At 40.9% G+C, this 22,302-nt stretch overlaps 1 protein-coding gene across 50 annotated transcripts; it reads left to right on the top strand.

Moving 5' to 3' along the window:
* The first annotated feature begins 422 nt into the window (after positions 1 to 422).
* Positions 423 to 21,789, top strand: LOC126747420 (serine-rich adhesin for platelets-like). 50 transcript variants are annotated; one of them, XM_050456050.1, is made up of 16 exons: positions 423 to 589; positions 10,338 to 11,146; positions 11,453 to 11,758; positions 12,473 to 12,574; positions 12,677 to 12,778; positions 12,881 to 13,084; positions 13,187 to 13,390; positions 13,493 to 13,594; positions 14,003 to 14,206; positions 14,615 to 14,818; positions 14,921 to 15,022; positions 15,329 to 15,940; positions 16,043 to 16,144; positions 16,349 to 16,960; positions 18,491 to 18,592; positions 19,205 to 21,789. In XM_050456050.1, exons 1-16 carry the CDS (start codon positions 530 to 532, stop codon positions 21,651 to 21,653), a joined length of 6,276 nt encoding a protein of 2,091 aa, XP_050312007.1. In that variant the 5' UTR covers positions 423 to 529; the 3' UTR covers positions 21,654 to 21,789. The 50 variants fall into 50 exon arrangements, with proteins under 50 accessions (XP_050312007.1, XP_050311989.1, XP_050311974.1 ...); XM_050456032.1 differs by having other exon boundaries at positions 18,899 to 21,789; XM_050456017.1 differs by having other exon boundaries at positions 17,573 to 19,000; positions 19,103 to 21,789.
* Positions 21,790 to 22,302: the final 513 nt, after the last annotated feature.

Raw genomic sequence — 22,302 nt, 5'->3', positions numbered from 1 at the left:
AATATATTACGAACCATAGGGAATTTTTAAGTTTTTTAAACGGCATATTGTTCAAAAATTCTCATCTTTGCCGTAATTTGACCATCTTCTTTTCTCTTATAGATTTCGAGATCTCCATGTTGCGGTTAAAATTTGAAACACCCTGTATAAACAACACACTTTAAAATAATAATCTTGCCGATATTACTTGTGTAGGTATACGATGCGACGATGTTTTAAGAGGATTAAGTTTGTTAAAACATTAATAAAACATTCGTAAATCCCAGTTTTTCAAGCAAAAAAAAAAAAAATGGAAATCCATAAAACACATCACAAGTAAACTAAACGCGTGTGAAGTAAACACCGATAACGGTAGACAATGGTGGTGAACAATCGAAGATTCAATAAACAGTTGCCGTAGCTGAATTAAATTTGTTTAACTAGGAATTAAAGCTCCAAAACTGGAAAGACAAAACAGCAAGAATGGATTTAAATACATGCAAAATTGGGAGGTCGTCAGTGCCATCCGAGAGATGTTAAGTGTAACATAATGCGTTTGGTACTTTTGCGTCTTGTGACGTGTTTTCTATTAATCAAGGCTTCTTGGCAGGCAAGTATCATATTAGTTTTAGGTCATTTCATAGTTTTTTTTTGGATATTAGAATTAATTAAGTTTTTAATATTATTAGATAAGAGATATACTGAACACGAGGTACAGTGAATCTTCAAATTTCGCTAGCAATGAACATTCAATTTTTTTAAAGTAGCTTATTCAGTTTATTTAAAACCGACTAGTAATTTTCTTAAGTAAAACAATTAAATTTTTGTAAGTAGTACAAGCTCCTTCAGGCTGGTCAACAATCACTTTTACAGAACTTGCTGACGACGTTAACTTATCGCTTTTCTCGTATTAGGCATGAGACGTATTTCAGTAAAGTTCCTTCTGAAATTGCTTCATTCTGACCACAAGCACTGTCGTGTTGAATGACGCTGCTTTGCAAGAAGAGTCATATTGTTAAGTTTTCATTTAGTTTATTTAGTTCATATTGATTCATGTTCTTTTATCACTCGGTATTTTTTCTTTAGTTAAATTTAATGCCTTTGGTTGACTCACCTTGTTAAGGAAGTATTTCATTTGTTTAAATAATTTAGTTTTGAGGCCTTAAACAGTGCGCGTTTCATTTTTATTCGAGCTCTAATCGTCGAACAGTTTAGAGTCGCGAATTATAAACTCAAACCAGCAGTATGCTTTTTAAAAAAGTTTTATTTAACCAAACTTAATAATTATAACATTATCGTTCAAATTCTATGCTAGAACTGATCTTATAAAATCTAAAAACCACCTAGAAACGATGTAAAATAATAAATGCCTATTCTGCTTATTCTACGAATAAATGCTTATATGCACGCTTATTGGAATCGGTTCATGCACATAACTCCTCCTCCGTTAAGATTCTTCAACGTCCTCGTTGATAATGTCCTGGAGGGTCTTCAGAGGAATCGCCTTATGTTTTCTTTGCCACAAATAAGTTATAACTATAATAACTATTACAAGAATTAGGAATAAAACAGAAGTGCTAATTACATGGCTTTTTTCTGGAACAGAGTCTTTAAATACAATTGGTTCCCTAAGATCTTCCTGGATTTTTTCAGGATACATTAAATGCTTAAGTTGTAAATTTAAATGAACATTTGAATCTAAAACAGAATTTTCAATTTCAACATTTTTAATGCTCAAATTATTCGCTGACCTATTATTACATTACATTAGCTTCGAATATGTGAACATCCTGTTAAATTATATTTAACAAACTGAAAACAATTTTCAAAAATAGTTTCAGGGGATTTTGTACAAAATAATAGAGCTTTATTATAGGTTAACGTGTGAACTTGATAGTTGTCGTTTATCTTTGCAAATGTACAGTCTGTTAACAAATTACAACCATTAACAATTGGATCCATACATATCCAATTCGTATTACACTTTTTATACCATAAATTGTTACAATAGAACTTACTAGGGCTCACTAAAATAGTATCATTTGATGAAGGAATGGGGTATACAATTTGTAGGTTACATGTTTTTGTTCCAAAAATGGGGATCTTAATCACTAGAATTGCCATGTCATCGGATAAAATTAATCCAGTTTTACAAATTAATGTCAGTTCTGTAATATGTGTTATCTTATATATATGTAATTTAATGTAGCTTCCAAGAAGTTTTACCAATCCGCGTTTTTTGCGAACTAAAGACTTAAACGAACTTAATTTTTCATAAGAATCGTATGTGTTATTTAATTCTTTATTGGCTTGCAAAAATAGCGAATTTAAGGTATTATTATACTTATCGGTAAAATGATTAAATATAAACAAATTAGAAGTTAATCCCGCCAAAGTAAACTTAATACTAGTGAGATTAAAATATACATAAGTACTATGATAATGATTTAACGTCATAATAGGGGCGATTTTTTCTATAAAGAATCCATTATTCGGCATCAGGGGGTCGACTTGTAGAAGGTTGATCCTTGGAAGTCGGGTTACGCTGTAAAGATGAAGGATTTTTCCTTAATCTCTTAAGTTTCCTAATATGACCAACCACGGTTTTCTTTTTTGATAGTCCAGTAAAAGCGTTTTTCTTAATAGTCTTAATTTTCGTATGGATAAATGAGGGGTTCATCTTATTCCTATAGGGATTTTTTCTGTACACAATTTGGCCTTCTGAAAGTTCAGGCATGGGGCTGGAGTTTCTATTTTGTTTTTGAGTATTTTTGGATTGTGTTTTGTGAGTTTGCTCATAAACTTTTTGGTGAAAGGGGATTAATTCGCTGTTTCGTTTTTCATTATATTGTTCGTAAATTGTAAAGTCATTGTGTTAAATATTATGGTTCAAGCAGAATAAATCAGAACACTTCCAATAAACCAGACAAAAAATGTATTTCAAATAAACTTAAACTACGCGTTACAAAGAATGAAAAACGGAATCGAAAGACTAAAGAGCAATGCTATTGCTTCGCTGAAGTCTCTCTGTCTACTACTTAACTCACTATCTAAGTTACCGAAAAGAGAAAGGCGACCCTTATTTCGCCTAACGAAATGCCAGATGGTCTCGCATATGGAAACACTTAACAAAACAAACTATAATAAAGGTCTTTTCTGTTCTTAGAATCCAATAAACTTAAGGACCAGTAAAGTGCCAATAAATTTTAAAAACATTCAAAATACCTAAATGGTCATAAAATTCAACACATTGTTTATGTTAGGTTCGTTAAGGTACGGGCCATAGAGTAACGAAAAAGGTGAAAAACCTGTAGTAGAATGAATTCTCTGATTGTATACTAAAACTGCTGAAATCATCAGATTTTGCGAGGTTTCCTCAGGGTTTTTCATTTTTTGAGTTTTGAGTGTTTCGAGAAGGGTAGAGTGTAGTCTTTCAATGGGGCTGTTAGATGTGGAGTTGCCAGGTGTAGTGTAGTGTACTTCAATATAAAAAAGTTCACAAAATTCTTGAAATAAACGATTTTTAAATTCTGAACCTCTATCGACTACTATTTTCTTCAAAATCTTTCTTTCTACATCTTTCTTCATATTTATTCTGTAAACAGATTTCACAGGTATTAATTAGGGTAGTAATCGTTTCTCGCATTTGAGGCCAGTAATACTTAAGTTTTAATTGATTATTATAGGTTTCTGTTATGCCATTATGATTTTTTTGGTGATATTCAGAAATTATATCCTTTTGCTGATCTTGGTTTTCTATATCAATTAAATAACTATTTGAAATATAAAGCTTTGCAGAACCGTTTAGGTTGGCGGCAACATATTTCTGAAATTCTACTTTTAAATCGGAGTTTGGGATAAAAATAACAAAATTTATATCTGGTCTAATTATTTCCTTTAAAATCTTACTAAAATTATCTGCAAGATTATTTTTGTCTACTTTGACAAAATGATGATTCTTTTTAAAAGGTTTAGTATATCTATGTAAAAAATTATTTCCCGATTCTATAATTAGACGTGAGGAGGAATAATTTACAGGGAGTTCAGAAATGGGTAAATATTTACCTTCTGTGTCATTATTAGAGTGCACTGTGGCATTAGAGTCGAGGTCATTTTCTCTAAGGTTATCGACATTTTGTTGAGGTTGGTCAAGAGTTTCGGAGTTAAGCTCGTTATAACGTTCGTTGAGTGCAAAGTCAGCGAGATCAAAATCGGCGAGATTTGCTACTGTTTCGTCGGTTATAGGGGCTATTGACTCGTTTTTCTCGAGGACATTTATGTCGACCCGTGATAGAGCATCGGCGACGAAGTTTTCTTAACCTTTTTTATATTTGATTTCGAAATCAAATTCACCTAATTTTAATTTCCATCGGATTAGGCGAGAATTCGGCTCTTTAATCTTTGACAACCATACAAGAGGGTTGTGATCCGTTTCTATGATAAACTTTTGGCCATATAAATAAGGGCGAAAATGTTTGGTGGACTCAATAATAGCTAGGAGCTCTTTCTCGATGGTAGAATAATTTCGCTCAGCAGAATTTAAGGTTCTAGAGTAATATGCAATGGGATGATCATTCTGGGAAAGTACGCTGCCAAGGGCTATATTAGAGGCGTCAGTAGTAAGATGAAACGTTTTCGTAAAGTCGGGGTATGCGAGTACAGGAGAGTTAGTAATTAACTCTTTGCATTTGATGAAAGCTTCCTGGTACTCTTGATTACCAATAAATTTTTCATGACCTTTCCTTAGACATTTTGTTATTGGGAATGTTATTTTTGAGAAATTTTTAATAAACATACGATAATAACCAATAAGTCCCAAAAATGATTTTATCTCCTTAGGGGTTTTAGGCATAGGATATCTTTCGATGGCATGAATTTTTGAAGGATTTGGTTTTATGCCTTCAGGAGTTATAATATGACCTAAAAATCAACTTCTTTGGACAAAAATTCGGATTTTTCTAATTGCACTTTAATTAAGATTCACTTCCCGGAGCTTAAGTCAATCAGAACAGTAATTTGCATTTTTGGCAAAAAGAAATACGGCAATTCCACTTTCTGGGCAATATTATTTAAGTTGATGGGTCTATAGAGGCTATTTCTTGAAAATGTTCAAGATTTGACCCACCCGGACAATTAGGGGGAATAAGGTTTGCTTCTTGCATGACAGGCGTTTTCTGTTGCTCACAATCACGACAAGGATTCATCATAATATTCATCGGTGGTGTGTAATTTGCTAACCAAGAATAAAAGCGTGCTACCAAAGCTATTTACAGACAGAAACTGTTCAAACTTAATATCTAATAGTAGTATATGTATGACAGCCTGCTACCAAAATATAATTGAAATAGCACCCCTCTAAGGGGTATTTTGTATTTGTCAATGTCTAATAAAAACGTGCTACCGAAGCTATTTACCGCCGGAAACTATTCAAAATCGATAACTGATGTCACTATACATATAAGTGCTTGCTACCAAAAAATAATTGAAGTAGCACCCCTCTAAGGGGTATTTTGTATTTGTCAATGTCTAATAAAAACGTGCTAAAGTCCGATTCCGAGTTCCGATTTTGAATAGTTTTCGACGGTAAGTAGCTTTGGTACCACGTTTTTATTAGAAATTGACAAGAACAAACTACCCCTTAGAGGGGTGCTACTTCAATTATTTTTTGGTAGCAAGCACTTATATTCATAGTAACATCAGATACCGATTTTGAATAGTTTCCGGCGGTAAATAGCTTTGGTAGCACGTTTTTGTTAGAAATTGACAAGAACAAACTACCCCTTAGAGGGGTGCTATTTCGATTATTTTTTGGTAGCAAGCACTTATATGTATAGTAACATCAGTTATCGATTTCGCATAGTTTTTGATGATAAATAGCTTTGGTAGCACATTTTGATTTTTGGTCAGCAAATTATTTTTACCCATATTGCATCAAAATATTGACCTGCTGATGGATCATGATTACATTCTAAATTACTTAATTCTTGGGAAGCAAAGTTTCTAGCACCGGCGGGTTGAAAATGACTTCTATAGGGCCTTTGTTGCGTTTGTTGATACATTCGAGAGGGTCCTGCAGATTGTATCGACATTGAGGTTGGTTTCGGCAAGTGCCTTGGATTAAAGTCTCTTTGAGGGGTAAAAACATTTTTTTGTTGACCAAAAACTTCGGCGTTTGTCGGAAAATGCTGTTTTACGGGTCTAGGCTGTACATTAGCGGGTTGAGACGGAAAGGGTTGATTTTTAAAATTAGTTTGTTGTGGATGTTGCTGATTCTTATGGTCATGGTATTTTTGGTTAAAATGTGGGTTGTGGTGAAAGTTGGTGTTTTGCTGTGGGTTTTGGTGTCTATGTGTAGTTTGGTTTTTTAAATTAATCTGTGATTCGATTAAATTATAGTTTGTAACATGTACAAGTGCGGCATCTAAATTATCGGGGTTTTGAATGAGTAACATCGTTTTTAACGACTCGGGGACATTGGACATTAAAACTATTACAGCAATTTTTTCGACTTGTGTGGAGAGGATTAAGTTAGAATTATTGTCAATATTTTGACTTTGAATCTTACAGTTAATTCTTTGCACAAACAGTTTAAGTCTTTGTACAAAATCTAGTAAATGTTAAAACTGTATTTTTGAACCTAGATAATAAAAAGTTGTCTAGAACCAAAAAAAACTGAAATGTCCTCAAAACTTATTGACTTATCCTAATAAATTAAATTTCCACTTATTTGCGATAAAAAATGGCATAAATACTGCCATTTGTATAGCGATACGCCTTGCTTTCGAAGAATTAAATAAGGTTTTTTCAAGTTTTACTCGAAAACCTGTAAGGAAAATATAAATACAAAAACTACAGGTTTTTTATCACTTATAATAATTATTTTTGACGATAGGCGTACATTCGTTCTTCATATTGATCACATAGTGGCTGCTTCCTTAAAACTACCGGGGTTTATTATTCGGAACTGCAGGCTTTTAAGCAGTTCAATATCTTTGATAATGCTCTATTTCTCTTTGGTCCTATCCAATATGGGTCTCTGGTTTGGTATCCATCTTATGAATGCTAAATTAACTCCCTTAAATACATCCAAAGAGCGACACCCAATATAGACAGCTCTTTTTGAACCTGGTTGATTGCATTAACCATCTGCAAATTGACCACCCAAGTGCAGAAATCATCGTCATGGGTGATTTTAACGTTCACAATATCAACTGGCTGCGCTTCTGCAACAAGAACGACGATGAAGGACGAGAAGCTGAGCTATTTGCCACCACATGAGGGCTTACGCAGCTTGTGGAGGTAGTTGGTGGAGTTCGCGAGTCTCTTAGATCTGGTCTTGGCTTCAGACCCTGACTCGTACACAGTATCAGCCTGTGAGTCCCTCAAGGATGCATTCTATCCCCCACCCTTTTCTTGGTATATATCAACGATTTGCTAGGAACCACTGTCAATCCAATCTACAGCTTTGCGAACGATAGCACACTTATTTCCACATTTAAGTCCGCTAAACCAACGACAGCCGCAAGTTCTCAGAATCATAGGCAGCAACAAGTAGCTTCAACCAACAACGATATTAGAGCAATCTTGGAGTGGGGCAGTAACAATCTGGTCAATTTTAACGCTAAAAAAACGCAGGCTGCAGTATTTACGATGAAGACTAACCTTGGTGGCCCGGAGCTGGCTATGGCAGGGAAAACGTTGCCAATGAAATCATCTTTACATCTTCTAGGAGTCGAGGTCACCAACAGTGTGTCCTGGCATGACCACGTTGCCGAGGTCGCCAGGGCGGCTTCCAAAAATCTCGGAGTGCTTTTCAAAACGAAAAAACTGTAGACACTAGAACAGCAGCTGACTCTTTATAAGGCTCAAATACGCCCTTCCCTCGAGTATTGCTCGCATGTCTGGAGCTCTGCACCCAAGCATAGTTTAAACCTGCTGGATTCTATACAGAAGAGAGCTATTCGTCTTATCGACAAACCAGAACTGACAAGTCTGGAGCACAGGAGAAAGGTGGCCGATCTCTGTTTATTCTACCGTTATTATCACGGTAAGTGCTCCTCTGAGCTGGCAGGCCTGATTCCACCCAGGGCTGTTCCGGCAAGAAGGACGCGTCTAGCAGTTGCGGCTCATCAACGTCGAGTCCACCTGCCTACCCCATGGACGTCGCTGTATCGGGACTCATTCATCTGGAGAACATCTTCTTTGTGGAACGGGCTTCCACCTCATATATTTCCCGACGCATACAACCTACAGCGATTCAAGATAAATGCCCACAAATATCTTCGCGCAAGCACCACTCCAAGAGTGACATAGGACTTTCCTCTTATGCTTATATCCATGAAAGACAGTTATCCCCTACCAAGAATTGACGATGGACACGCTATCAGGTTCACACTCGTCTAAAGAGTGGATACTGGAAGGTCAAGATGCACCCAGAAGATAATGAAAGGACCGCATTCTCGACCGGAACAGTACTTTGGCAGTTTACAGTCATGCCCTTTGGACTCTGCAATGCTCCAGCTACCTTTGAGAGACTTATGGAAACAGTGTTACGTGGAATGACTTGGGAATCGTGTTTAGTTTATCTAGATGACATCATTGTTTTGTTGTTGCTGCTCCGCTGCTGGATCACCAAATTGTGTAGTGTCTCTGCTGCTGGGAAGAGCAAGGGTTAATTGTGGACTGTATTTTTTTATAGTTGAATTAAACAAACAAGTCCATCGTAAACCACTTCTTTATTTAAAAAATGCACTTAATGTGTAAAGAAAGTGGAGGGCTTATTTGACGGCGTTAGTTAGTAGTTGACAACAACGTGACTTTTTTTTCTGTCAAAAAACAATTCATGTGTTTCAATTAACGTCAACCTTAACAATCATCATACTGGGACAAACATTTGAAGAATATTCAAAAGGTATTTGTTAAGCTCCGATAGCCTAAAAGAGCTTAAGCCTAAATGCAATTGAAAATTGGCCACGACCTACTGACCAATACCAGTTAAGAAGCTTTCTGGGCCTTTGTACCTATTACAGATGATTCGTAAAAAAATTCGCTAACCTTGTTGGTAAGCAGACTGTGAAGAAGCATTTCAAAAGCTAAAAAGGGCACTGTGCACATCTCCAATTTTAACATATCCCACTTCTGACAACAATTGTAACGAAATTAAGGAACACACTTGGATATTAGGGACGCAAAACAGGGTTTTTTTTAAAGAATTTCTTACTGGGCAAATGTTTTAGGTGGGTGGGGGGTAAAGCCGAGCCCGCACTATAGACGGGCGGAGGGTGAAGATTAGTGGGCAGAGACTAGAGAGTAATATACCTTGGACGCACTAGTTCTTACACACACTATATTATTACAATGACCAATTTAATCAAGTTCAGTCGTAAATTGTAGCTCCCGTGAGTAGTGAGTTTAAAATCATGCCCCTACATTTTTGAGTTTTTTCCTAATTCGTCTGCTGGGTCCCATATAGGTTTGCGTTTAAAAACAGCCGCAATTAATTTTTCCTCTATTTTACTAACAAACACTACCTCGCGCCTGGTTGAAAATATCCAACATGTCTGATACTCAGGTGGCTTACTACGCTGCTTAAGTTGGCGGGAGATCGCAGTGCGGCTGTTCTGGTTAAAACCGCTTGTCGGGAACATACCTGACGGGTTATTTGGAGGGTTGCTTAGTGCCTGGCTACCCACTACCCTCTAGGTAACTTGCTTGCACTGCGGCATCAGGTTTAGGGTTGTGTTGACAAATAACCATGTTTTGACAGCTACAACAATGCTCAAGTTGCCAATCATTTAGGCATGTTTTGAATGTGTCAGAAAAACTTGCATAGCTATTTATATTTAAATAAAAAACTCAGTTTTTTGCCTAGTAACTAACTTGGGATAAAAATTATACACTCAAATAATAATAATCCGTGTAAAGAAACAATTTAAATAGTATATAAGCCTGTTAAGTCGCTTATTTATACAACTTGATTATTTTAAGAAATCTTAGAATACGAGTAACCTCTATCTCGTAATCAGAATATTTGCTTATGATTTACCGGAACAATAGGAAAAATAAGTATTATTATGTTAACATTACGTTGTTACAAAACACTTTGCACTGCGTGTTCAATGCTTAGACAATAATTCCTGAAAATTATATTTAAATTAAATTATTAATTGTTAATGATTAATTAATTAATTGCCATGACAAGAAATTGCCGTAAAAACCTAAAAATAAGTTTTTATCACTAAGATTTCTACTGGTATCAAATAGTTATTGCTGCAAAAGAGCAAAATGTTTTGTTAAATAACTAATTTAGGATACCACTACCTCCATATATTCTAACTAGCATTTCTTATATTTTTTAGGCTTGCACATCATGCCAAAAAGCCGAAGAGAAAATCTTAAATTGCTACGGCAAATACTTCCATTGTGTCAATGAAACACATTTCTATCAATGTTCAAACTACGGACCAATAACACTCGCCTTTTCAAGTCAAACGATTCAACAATGTCCGGTTGGCCTGATTTGTAGTAATGCCAACCAATGGGAGTGCGTCGAGCCTTCCGAAAGCAGCACTACAACGGAGTGTCCACCAGAAGAAACTTCAACGGTGACTACGACGACAACCGCAAAAGGTGCAATAACTAGAAGCCCCGATGTAACACAAACGAGTGAGGAGTCAACTACTTCTACTACTGTTTCAACAACCCAAGAAGTATCTAATCAAAATTCAAGTATAACTGAATCAAATGAATCCTCGTCAGCAGTGACAACCACTGAAGGGTCTACTAGAACCAGCGAATCCTTAGCACCGAGCACAACAACAAATGGAAATACGGTAACCAATCAGTCTTCTTCTGAAAACACATCAACTGAAGGAACCACTGATGATTCAAACGGTAATACCTCAACTTCGAGCTCTACCACCAAGGCATCCACTGGAACTAGCCAGTCATCTTCTGACAGTACCTCAACTGACAAAACAACTGATGAAAACAATGGTGAATCTTCCCCATCGAGTTCTACCACCAAAGCATCCACTGGAACCAGCCAATCATCGTCTGAGACTACCTCAAATGACGAAACAACAGATGAAAACAATGGTGAATCTTCTACATCGAGCTCTACCACCAAAGCATCCACTGGAACTAGCCAATCGTCCACTGAGGGTACCTCAACTGACGAAACAACTGATGAAAACAACGGTAAATCCTCAACTTCGAGCTCTACCACCAAAGCATCCACTGGAACTAGCCAATCGTCCACTGAGAGTACCTCAACTGACGAAACAACTGATGAAAACAACGGTGAATCCTCAACTTCGAGCTCTACCACCAAAGCATCCACTGGAACTAGCCAATCGTCCACTGAGAGTACCTCAACTGACGAAACAACTGATGAAAACAACGGTGAATCCTCAACTTCGAGCTCTACCACCAAAGCATCCACTGGAACTAGCCAATCGTCCACTGAGAGTACCTCAACTGACGAAACAACTGATGAAAACAATGGTGAATCCTCAACTTCGAGCTCTACCACCAAAGCATCCACTGGAACTAGCCAATCGTCCTCTGAGAGTACCTCAACTGACGAAACAACTGATGAAAACAATGGTGAATCCTCAACTTCGAGCTCTACCACCAAAACATCCACTGGAACTAGCCAATCGTCCACTGAGGGTACCTCAACTGACGAAACAACTGATGAAAACAACGGTGAATCCTCAACTTCGAGCTCTACCACCAAAGCATCCACTGGAACTAGCCAATCGTCCACTGAAAGTACCTCAACTGACGAAACAACTGATGAAAACAACGGTGAATCCTCAACCTTGAGCTCTACCACCAAAGCATCCACTGGAACTAGCCAATCATCGTCTGAGACTACCTCAAATGACGAAACAACAGATGAAAACAATGGCGAATCTTCCACATCAAGCTCCACCACCAAGGCATCCACTGGAACTAGCCAATCGTCCTCTGAGAGTACCTCAACTGACGAAACAACTGATGAAAACAATGGTGAATCCTCAACTTCGAGCTCTACCACCAAAACATCCACTGGAACTAGCCAATCGTCCACTGAGGGTACCTCAACTGACGAAACAACTGATGAAAACAACGGTGAATCCTCAACCTTGAGCTCTACCACCAAAGCATCCACTGGAACTAGCCAATCATCGTCTGAGACTACCTCAAATGACGAAACAACAGATGAAAACAATGGCGAATCTTCCACATCAAGCTCCACCACCAAGGCATCCACTGGAACTAGCCAATCGTCCTCTGAGAGTACCTCAACTGACGAAACAACTGATGAAAACAATGGTGAATCCTCAACTTCGAGCTCTACCACCAAAACATCCACTGGAACTAGCCAATCGTCCACTGAGGGTACCTCAACTGACGAAACAACTGATGAAAACAATGGTGAATCTTCCACATCAAGCTCTACCACCAAAGCATCCACTGGAACTAGCCAATCATCGTCTGAGACTACCTCAAATGACGAAACAACTGATGAAAACAATGGTGAATCTTCCACATCAAGCTCTACCACCAAGGCATCCACTGGAACTAGCCAATCGTCCACTGAGAGTACCTCAACTGACGAAACAACTGATGAAAACAATGGTGAATCTTCCACATCAAGCTCTACCACCAAAGCATCCACTGGAACTAGCCAATCATCGTCTGAGACTACCTCAAATGACGAAACAACTGATGAAAACAATGGTGAATCTTCCACATCAAGCTCTACCACCAAGGCATCCACTGGAACTAGCCAATCGTCCACTGAGAGTACCTCAACTGATGAAACAACTGACGAAAACAACGGTGAATCCTCAACTTCGAGCTCTACCACCAAAGCATCCACTGTAACTAGCCAATCGTCCTCTGAGAGTACCTCAACTGACGAAACAACTGATGAAAACAATGGTGAATCCTCAACTTCGAGCTCTACCACCAAAGCATCCACTGGAACTAGCCAATCGTCCTCTGAGAGTACCTCAACTGACGAAACAACAGATGAAAACAATGGTGAATCCTCAACTTCGAGCTCTACCACCAAAGCATCCACTGGAACTACCCAATCATCCACTGAGGGTACCTCAACTGATGAAACAACTGACAAAAACAACGGTGAATCCTCAACTTCGAGCTCTACCACCAAAGCATCCACTGTAACTAGCCAATCGTCCTCTGAGAGTACCTCAACTGACGAAACAACTGATGAAAACAACGGTGAATCCTCAACTTCGAGCTCTACCACCAAGGCATCCACTGGAACTAGCCAATCGTCCTCTGAGAGTACCTCAACTGACGAAACAACAGATAAAAACAATGGTGAATCCTCAACTTCGAGCTCTACCACCAAAGCATCCACTGGAACTAGCCAATCGTCCACTGAGGGTACCTCAACTGACGAAACAACTGATGAAAACAACGGTGAATCCTCAACTTCGAGCTCTACCACCAAGGCATCCACTGGAACTAGCCAATCGTCCTCTGAGAGTACCTCAACTGACGAAACAACAGATGAAAACAATGGTGAATCCTCAACTTCGAGCTCTACCACCAAAGCATCCACTGGAACTAGCCAATCGTCCACTGAGGGTACCTCAACTGACGAAACAACTGATGAAAACAATGGTGAATCCTCAACTTCGAGCTCTACCACCAAAGCATCCACTGGAACTAGCCAATCATCGTCTGAGACTACCTCAAATGACGAGACAACTGATGAAAACAACGGTGAATCTTCCACATCGAGCTCTACCACCAAGGCATCCACTGGAACTAGCCAATCATCGTCTGAGACTACCTCAAATGACGAAACAACAGATGAAAACAACGGTGAATCTTCCACATCGAGCTCTACCACCAAGGCATCCACTGGAACTAGCCAATCGTCCTCTGAGAGTACCTCAACTGACGAAACAACAGATGAAAACAACGGTGAATCCTCAACTTCGAGCTCTACCACCAAGGCATCCACTGTAACTAGCCAATCGTCCTCTGAGAGTACCTCAACTGACGAAACAACAGATGAAAACAATGGTGAATCCTCAACTTCGAGCTCTACCACCAAAGCATCCACTGGAACTAGCCAATCGTCCTCTGAGAGTACCTCAACTGACGAAACAACTGATGAAAACAACGGTGAATCCTCAACTTCGAGCTCTACCACCAAGGCATCCACTGGAACTAGCCAATCGTCCTCTGAGAGTACCTCAACTGACGAAACAACAAATGAAAACAATGGTGAATCCTCAACTTCGAGCTCTACCACCAAGGCATCCACTGTAACTAGCCAATCATCGTCTGAGACTACCTCAAATGACGAGACAACTGATGAAAACAACGGTGAATCTTCCACATCGAGCTCTACCACCAAGGCATCCACTGGAACTAGCCAATCATCGTCTGAGACTACCTCAAATGACGAAACAACAGATGAAAACAACGGTGAATCTTCCACATCGAGCTCTACCACCAAGGCATCCACTGGAACTAGCCAATCGTCCTCTGAGAGTACCTCAACTGACGAAACAACAGATGAAAACAACGGTGAATCCTCAACTTCGAGCTCTACCACCAAGGCATCCACTGTAACTAGCCAATCGTCCTCTGAGAGTACCTCAACTGACGAAACAACAGATGAAAACAATGGTGAATCCTCAACTTCGAGCTCTACCACCAAAGCATCCACTGGAACTAGCCAATCGTCCACTGAGGGTACCTCAACTGACGAAACAACTGATGAAAACAACGGTGAATCCTCAACTTCGAGCTCTACCACCAAGGCATCCACTGGAACTAGCCAATCGTCCTCTGAGAGTACCTCAACTGACGAAACAACAGATAAAAACAATGGTGAATCCTCAACTTCGAGCTCTACCACCAAAGCATCCACTGGAACTAGCCAATCGTCCACTGAGGGTACCTCAACTGACGAAACAACTGATGAAAACAACGGTGAATCCTCAACTTCGAGCTCTACCACCAAAGCATCCACTGGAACTAGCCAATCGTCCTCTGAGAGTACCTCAACTGACGAAACAACAAATGAAAACAATGGTGAATCCTCAACTTCGAGCTCTACCACCAAGGCATCCACTGTAACTAGCCAATCATCGTCTGAGACTACCTCAAATGACGAGACAACTGATGAAAACAACGGTGAATCTTCCACATCGAGCTCTACCACCAAGGCATCCACTGGAACTAGCCAATCATCGTCTGAGACTACCTCAAATGACGAAACAACAGATGAAAACAACGGTGAATCTTCCACATCGAGCTCTACCACCAAGGCATCCACTGGAACAAGCCAATCGTCCTCTGAGAGTACCTCAACTGACGAAACAACAGATGAAAACAACGGTGAATCCTCAACTTCGAGCTCTACCACCAAGGCATCCACTGTAACTAGCCAATCGTCCTCTGAGAGTACCTCAACTGACGAAACAACAGATGAAAACAATGGTGAATCCTCAACTTCGAGCTCTACCACCAAAGCATCCACTGGAACTAGCCAATCGTCCTCTGAGAGTACCTCAACTGACGAAACAACTGATGAAAACAACGGTGAATCCTCAACTTCGAGCTCTACCACCAAGGCATCCACTGGAACTAGCCAATCGTCCTCTGAGAGTACCTCAACTGACGAAACAACAGATAAAAACAATGGTGAATCCTCAACTTCGAGCTCTACCACCAAAGCATCCACTGGAACTAGCCAATCGTCCACTGAGGGTACCTCAACTGACGAAACAACTGATGAAAACAACGGTGAATCCTCAACTTCGAGCTCTACCACCAAGGCATCCACTGGAACTAGCCAATCGTCCTCTGAGAGTACCTCAACTGACGAAACAACAGATGAAAACAATGGTGAATCCTCAACTTCGAGCTCTACCACCAAAGCATCCACTGGAACTAGCCAATCGTCCACTGAGGGTACCTCAACTGACGAAACAACTGATGAAAACAATGGTGAATCCTCAACTTCGAGCTCTACCACCAAAGCATCCACTGGAACTAGCCAATCGTCCTCTGAGAGTACCTCAACTGACGAAACAACAGATGAAAACAATGGTGAATCCTCAACTTCGAGCTCTACCACCAAAGCATCCACTGGAACTAGCCAATCGTCCTCTGAGAGTACCTCAACTGACGAAACAACAAATGAAAACAATGGTGAATCCTCAACTTCGAGCTCTACCACCAAAGCATCCACTGGAACTAGCCAATCGTCCTCTGAGAGTACCTCAACTGACGAAACAACAGATGAAAACAATGGTGAATCCTCAACTTCGAGCTCTACCACCAAGGCATCCACTGGAACTAGCCAATCGTCCTCTGAGAGTACCTCAACTGACGAAACAACAGATGAAAACAATGGTGAATCCTCAACTTCGAGCTCTACCACCAAGGCATCCACTGTAACTAGCCAATCATCGTCTGAGACTACCTCAAATGACGAAACAACAGATGAAAACAACGGTGAATCTTCCACATCGAGCTCTACCACCAAGGCATCCACTGGAACTAGCCAATCGTCCTCTGAGAGTACCTCAACTGATGAAACAACTGACGAAAACAACGGTGAATCCTCAACTTCGAGCTCTACCACCAAGGCATCCACTGTAACTAGCCAATCATCGTCTGAGACTACCTCAAATGACGAAACAACAGATGAAAACAACGGTGAATCTTCCACATCGAGCTCTACCACCAAGGCATCCACTGGAACTAGCCAATCGTCCTCTGAGAGTACCTCAACTGATGAAACAACTGACGAAAACAACGGTGAATCCTCAACTTCGAGCTCTACCACCAAGGCATCCACTGTAACTAGCCAATCATCGTCTGAGACTACCTCAAATGACGAAACAACAGATGAAAACAACGGTGAATCTTCCACATCGAGCTCTACCACCAAGGCATCCACTGGAACTAGCCAATCGTCCACTGAGAGTACCTCAACTGACGAAACAACTGATGAAAACAACGGTGAATCCTCAACTTCGAGCTCTACCACCAAGGCTTCCACTGGAACTAGCCAATCGACCACTGAGAGTACCTCAACTGACGAAACAACTGATGAAAACAACGGTGAATCCTCAACTTCGAGCTCTACCACCAAGGCTTCCACTGGAACTAGCCAATCGACCACTGAGGGTACCTCTACTGACGAAACAACAAATGAAAACAATGGTGAATCCTCAACTTCGAGCTCTACCACCAGAGCATCCACTGGAACTAGCCAATCGTCCACTGAGGGTACCTCTACTGACGAAACAACAGATGAAAACAACGGTGAATCTTCCACATTGAGCTCTACCACCAGAGCATCCACTGGAACTAGCCAATCGTCCACTGAGGGTACCTCTACTGACGAAACAACTGATGAAAACAACGGTGAATCCTCAACTTCGAGCTCTACCACCAGAGCATCCACTGGAACTAGCCAATCGTCCACTGAGAATACCTCAACTGACGAAACAACAGATGAAAACAATGGTGAATCCTCAACTCCGAGCTCTACCACTAAAGCATCCACTGGAACTAGCCAATCGTCCACTGAGAGTACCTCAACTGACGAAACAACTGATGAAAACAACGGTGAATCCTCAACTTCGAGCTCTACCACCAAAGCATCCACTGGAACTAGCCAATCGTCCTCTGAGAGTACCTCAACTGACGAAACAACTGATCAAAACAACGGTGAATCCTCAACTTCGAGCTCTACCACCAAGGCATCCACTGGAACTAGCCAATCGTCCACTGAGAGTACCTCAACTGACGAAACAACTGATGAAAACAACGGTGAATCCTCAACTCCGAGCTCTACCACTAAAGCATCCACTGGAACTAGCCAATCGTCCACTGAGAGTACCTCAACTGACGAAACAACTGATGAAAACAATGGCGAATCTTCCACATTGAGCTCTACCACCAGAGCATCCACTGGAACTAGCCAATCGTCCTCTGAGAGTACCTCAACTGACGAAACAACTGATGAAAACAACGGTGAATCCTCAACTTCGAGCTCTACCACCAAGGCATCCACTGAAACTAGCCAATCGTCCACTGAGAGTACCTCAACTGACGAAACAACTGATGAAAACAACGGTGAATCCTCAACTCCGAGCTCTACCACTAAAGCATCCACTGGAACTAGCCAATCGTCCACTGAGAGTACCTCAACTGACGAAACAACTGATGAAAACAACGGTGAATCCTCAACTTCGAGCTCTACCACCAAGGCATCCACTGAAACTAGCCAATCGTCCACTGAGAGTACCTCAACTGACGAAACAACTGATGAAAACAATGGCGAATCTTCCACATTGAGCTCTACCACCAGAGCATCCACTGGAACTAGCCAATCGTCCTCTGAGAGTACCTCAACTGACGAAACAACTGATGAAAACAACGGTGAATCCTCAACTTCGAGCTCTACCACCAAGGCATCCACTGAAACTAGCCAATCGTCCACTGAGAGTACCTCAACTGACGAAACAACTGATGAAAACAACGGTGAATCCTCAACTTCGAGCTCTACCACCAAGGCATCCACTGGAACTAGCCAATCGTCCACTGAGAGTACCTCAACTGACGAAACAACTGATGAAAACAACGGTGAATCCTCAACTCCGAGCTCTACCACTAAAGCATCCACTGGAACTAGCCAATCGTCCACTGAGAGTACCTCAACTGACGAAACAACTGATGAAAACAATGGCGAATCTTCCACATTGAGCTCTACCACCAGAGCATCCACTGGAACTAGCCAATCGTCCTCTGAGAGTACCTCAACTGACGAAACAACTGATGAAAACAACGGTGAATCCTCAACTTCGAGCTCTACCACCAAGGCATCCACTGAAACTAGCCAATCGTCCACTGAGAGTACCTCAACTGACGAAACAACTGATGAAAACAACGGTGAATCCTCAACTTCGAGCTCTACCACCAAAGCATCCACTGGAACTAGCCAATCGTCCTCTGAGAGTACCTCAACTGACGAAACAACTGATCAAAACAACGGTGAATCCTCAACTTCGAGCTCTACCACCAAGGCATCCACTGGAACTAGCCAATCGTCCACTGAGAGTACCTCAACTGACGAAACAACTGATGAAAACAACGGTGAATCCTCAACTCCGAGCTCTACCACCAAAGCATCCACTGGAACTAGCCAATCGTCCACTGAGGGTACCTCAACTGATGAAACAACTGATCAAAACAACGGTGAATCCTCAACTTCGAGCTCTACCACCAAGGCATCCACTGGAACTAGCCAATCGTCCACTGAGGGTACCTCAACTGACGAAACAACTGATGAAAACAATGGCGAATCTTCCACATTGAGCTCTACCACCAGAGCATCCACTGGAACTAGCCAATCGTCCTCTGAGAGTACCTCAACTGACGAAACAACTGATCAAAACAACGGTGAATCCTCAACTTCGAGCTCTACCACCAAAGCATCCACTGGAACTAGCCAATCGTCCACTGAGGGTACCTCAACTGACGAAACAACTGATGAAAACAATGGCGAATCTTCCACATCGAGCTCTACCACCAGAGCATCCACTGGAACTAGCCAATCGTCCTCTGAGAGTACCTCAACTGACGAAACAACTGATGAAAACAACGGTGAATCCTCAACTCCGAGCTCTACCACTAAAGCATCCTCTGGAACTAGCCAATCGTCCACTGAGAGTACCTCAACTGACGAAACAACTGATGAAAACAATGGCGAATCTTCCACATTGAGCTCTACCACCAGAGCATCCACTGGAACTAGCCAATCGTCCTCTGAGAGTACCTCAACTGACGAAACAACTGATGAAAACAACGGTGAATCCTCAACTTCGAGCTCTACCACCAAAGCATCCACTGGAACTAGCCAATCGTCCTCTGAGAGTACCTCAACTGATGAAACAACTGATCAAAACAACGGTGAATCCTCAACTTCGAGCTCTACCACCAAAGCATCCACTGGAACTAGCCAACCGTCCACTGAGGGTACCTCAACTGACGAAACAACTGATGAAAACAATGGTGAATCCTCAACTTCGAGCTCTACCACTAAAGCATCCACTGGAACTAGCCAATCGTCCTCTGAGAGTACCTCAACTGACGAAACAACAGATGAAAACAATGGTGAATCTTCCACATCAAGCTCTACCACCAAGGCATCCACTGGAACTAGCCAATCGTCCACTGAGAGTACCTCAACTGATGAAACAACGGATGAAAACAACGGTGAATCCTCAACTTCGAGCTCTACCACTAAAGCATCCACTGGAACTAGCCAATCGTCCACTGAGAGTACCTCAACTGACGAGACAACTGATGAAAACAATGGTGAATCCTCAACTTCGAGCTCTACCACTAAAGCATCCACTGGAACTAGCCAATCGTCCACTGAGAGTACCTCAACTGACGAGACAACTGATGAAAACAATGGTGAATCCTCAACTTCGAGCTCTACCACTAAAGCATCCACTGGAACTAGCCAATCGTCCACTGAGAGTACCTCAACTGACGAGACAACTGATGAAAACAATGGTGAATCTTCCACATCGAGCTCTACCACCAGAGCATCCACTGGAACTAGCCAATCGTCCACTGAGAGTACCTCAACCGACGAAACAACTGATGAAAACAATGGTGAATCCTCAACTTCGAGCTCTACCACTAAAGCATCCACTGGAACTAGCCAATCGTCCACTGAGAGTACCTCAACTGACGAGACAACTGATGAAAACAATGGTGAATCCTCAACTTCGAGCTCTACCAGCAAGGCATTCACTGGAACTAGCCAATCGTCCACTGAGAGTACCTCAACTGATGAGACAACTGATGAAAACAACGGTGAATCCTCAACTTCGAGCGCTACCACCAAAGCATCCACTGGAACTAGCCAATCTTCATCTGAAACCACTTCAACTGAGGACTCAACCGGTGGTTCCTCTATCGCAAGTTCTACCACTGGTAGTTCAAGTACCTCATCAGAGGTTACAACGAATTCTTCTGCTACAACTACAATTACAGACGGAACTACCGAGACCTCGACAACAACCTCTCTATTTAGATGTGAGAAATCTGGGAAATATCCAGATACAACTGATTGTTCAGGTTACCATTTATGTATTAACGTGCTAGGGCATATAATTGATTTAGCTGGCGAATGTCCAAAGGGCACGATGTTTGACAGTAACAGTTTAACTTGCACAACGTCTCCGGTACAATGCCCTGGAGAAACCCAACTGAATTGCACTGTTAGTGGCACATTTGCACACCCTGAGAAGTGCAACCAATATTATTCGTGCAGCTTCAACTACATTTATGATAGATGGGATCTAAAGCAGTACTTGTGCCCAATGAACCAGACTTACGATGAAACTCAACAAACTTGCGTCACTTCGGCTGGATGCTCCCCTGATAGCGCTGAAGAGTTTCAATGCACTGACGTGGGATCATATCCATATGAATACAACTGTCAAAACTTTTATGAATGTGCATTGGCAAGTAACGGTACTTTGGTGAAAAACCTTAAGACATGCGGAAATAATGCTCTGTATGATAGAGCGAGAAGGAAGTGCAGAATTAGGTGCTTGGTCACCAACTGCCCTTATAACAGTATTGATTTACAATAATACTCTGAGTTCCGGCCTATTAACTGCTAACCTATTGTTGATATTGTTTTAGTTTAAGTATTTGTTATTTTCTGGATAAATTAAATTATGTATGTATTTAGTTTTGTGTTTTAATAAAATTGGATGAATTTAAGAATTTTCTTATACCTCTTATAAATTAACGCATCGGGAAAAATGGTGGAGGTTTCGACCTGCGACACATAAACGCTAATAATTTTTGTTATAATGCATATTTTGTTTCGGGTTTTCACCGTTTTATGTGCGAAGACTGAGAGTATGTGACGGTGAACATTTTTTTGGCCACGACCTCCCCCGTAGGCGTTGCAGAAGGTTGTGGAAAACTGATTAGGCCGAATTTTATGAAACTTATAGACGTCAAAGGCCTCAACGGAAAGGGCTCTTTTTAAGACAAACACTTGGGTCAACTTCTTCTGTTACTTCTATGCCTATGATATTTGATATTGAGGTTCGTAGCTGGCGAGGATTCTTGGCGATGTGTTATATAGGCGACTTCTAAGATTATTTCCATTAAGATTAGCAGCCAAAAGTCTGGATACCTTATTAGCCCTTTTATGGCTTTGGTGCAGTATATAGGCATTTAGACCAGCCATATCTATAATTCTAAAAAATATAGCCATGGGCCCACGTG

The sequence above is a fragment of the Anthonomus grandis genome, chromosome 19, assembly GCF_022605725.1.
Source record: "Anthonomus grandis grandis chromosome 19, icAntGran1.3, whole genome shotgun sequence".
Taxonomy (NCBI): domain Eukaryota; kingdom Metazoa; phylum Arthropoda; class Insecta; order Coleoptera; family Curculionidae; genus Anthonomus; species Anthonomus grandis.
Note: the sequence above shows the minus strand (reverse complement) of the source record. Positions and strands in the feature narration are given on the sequence as shown.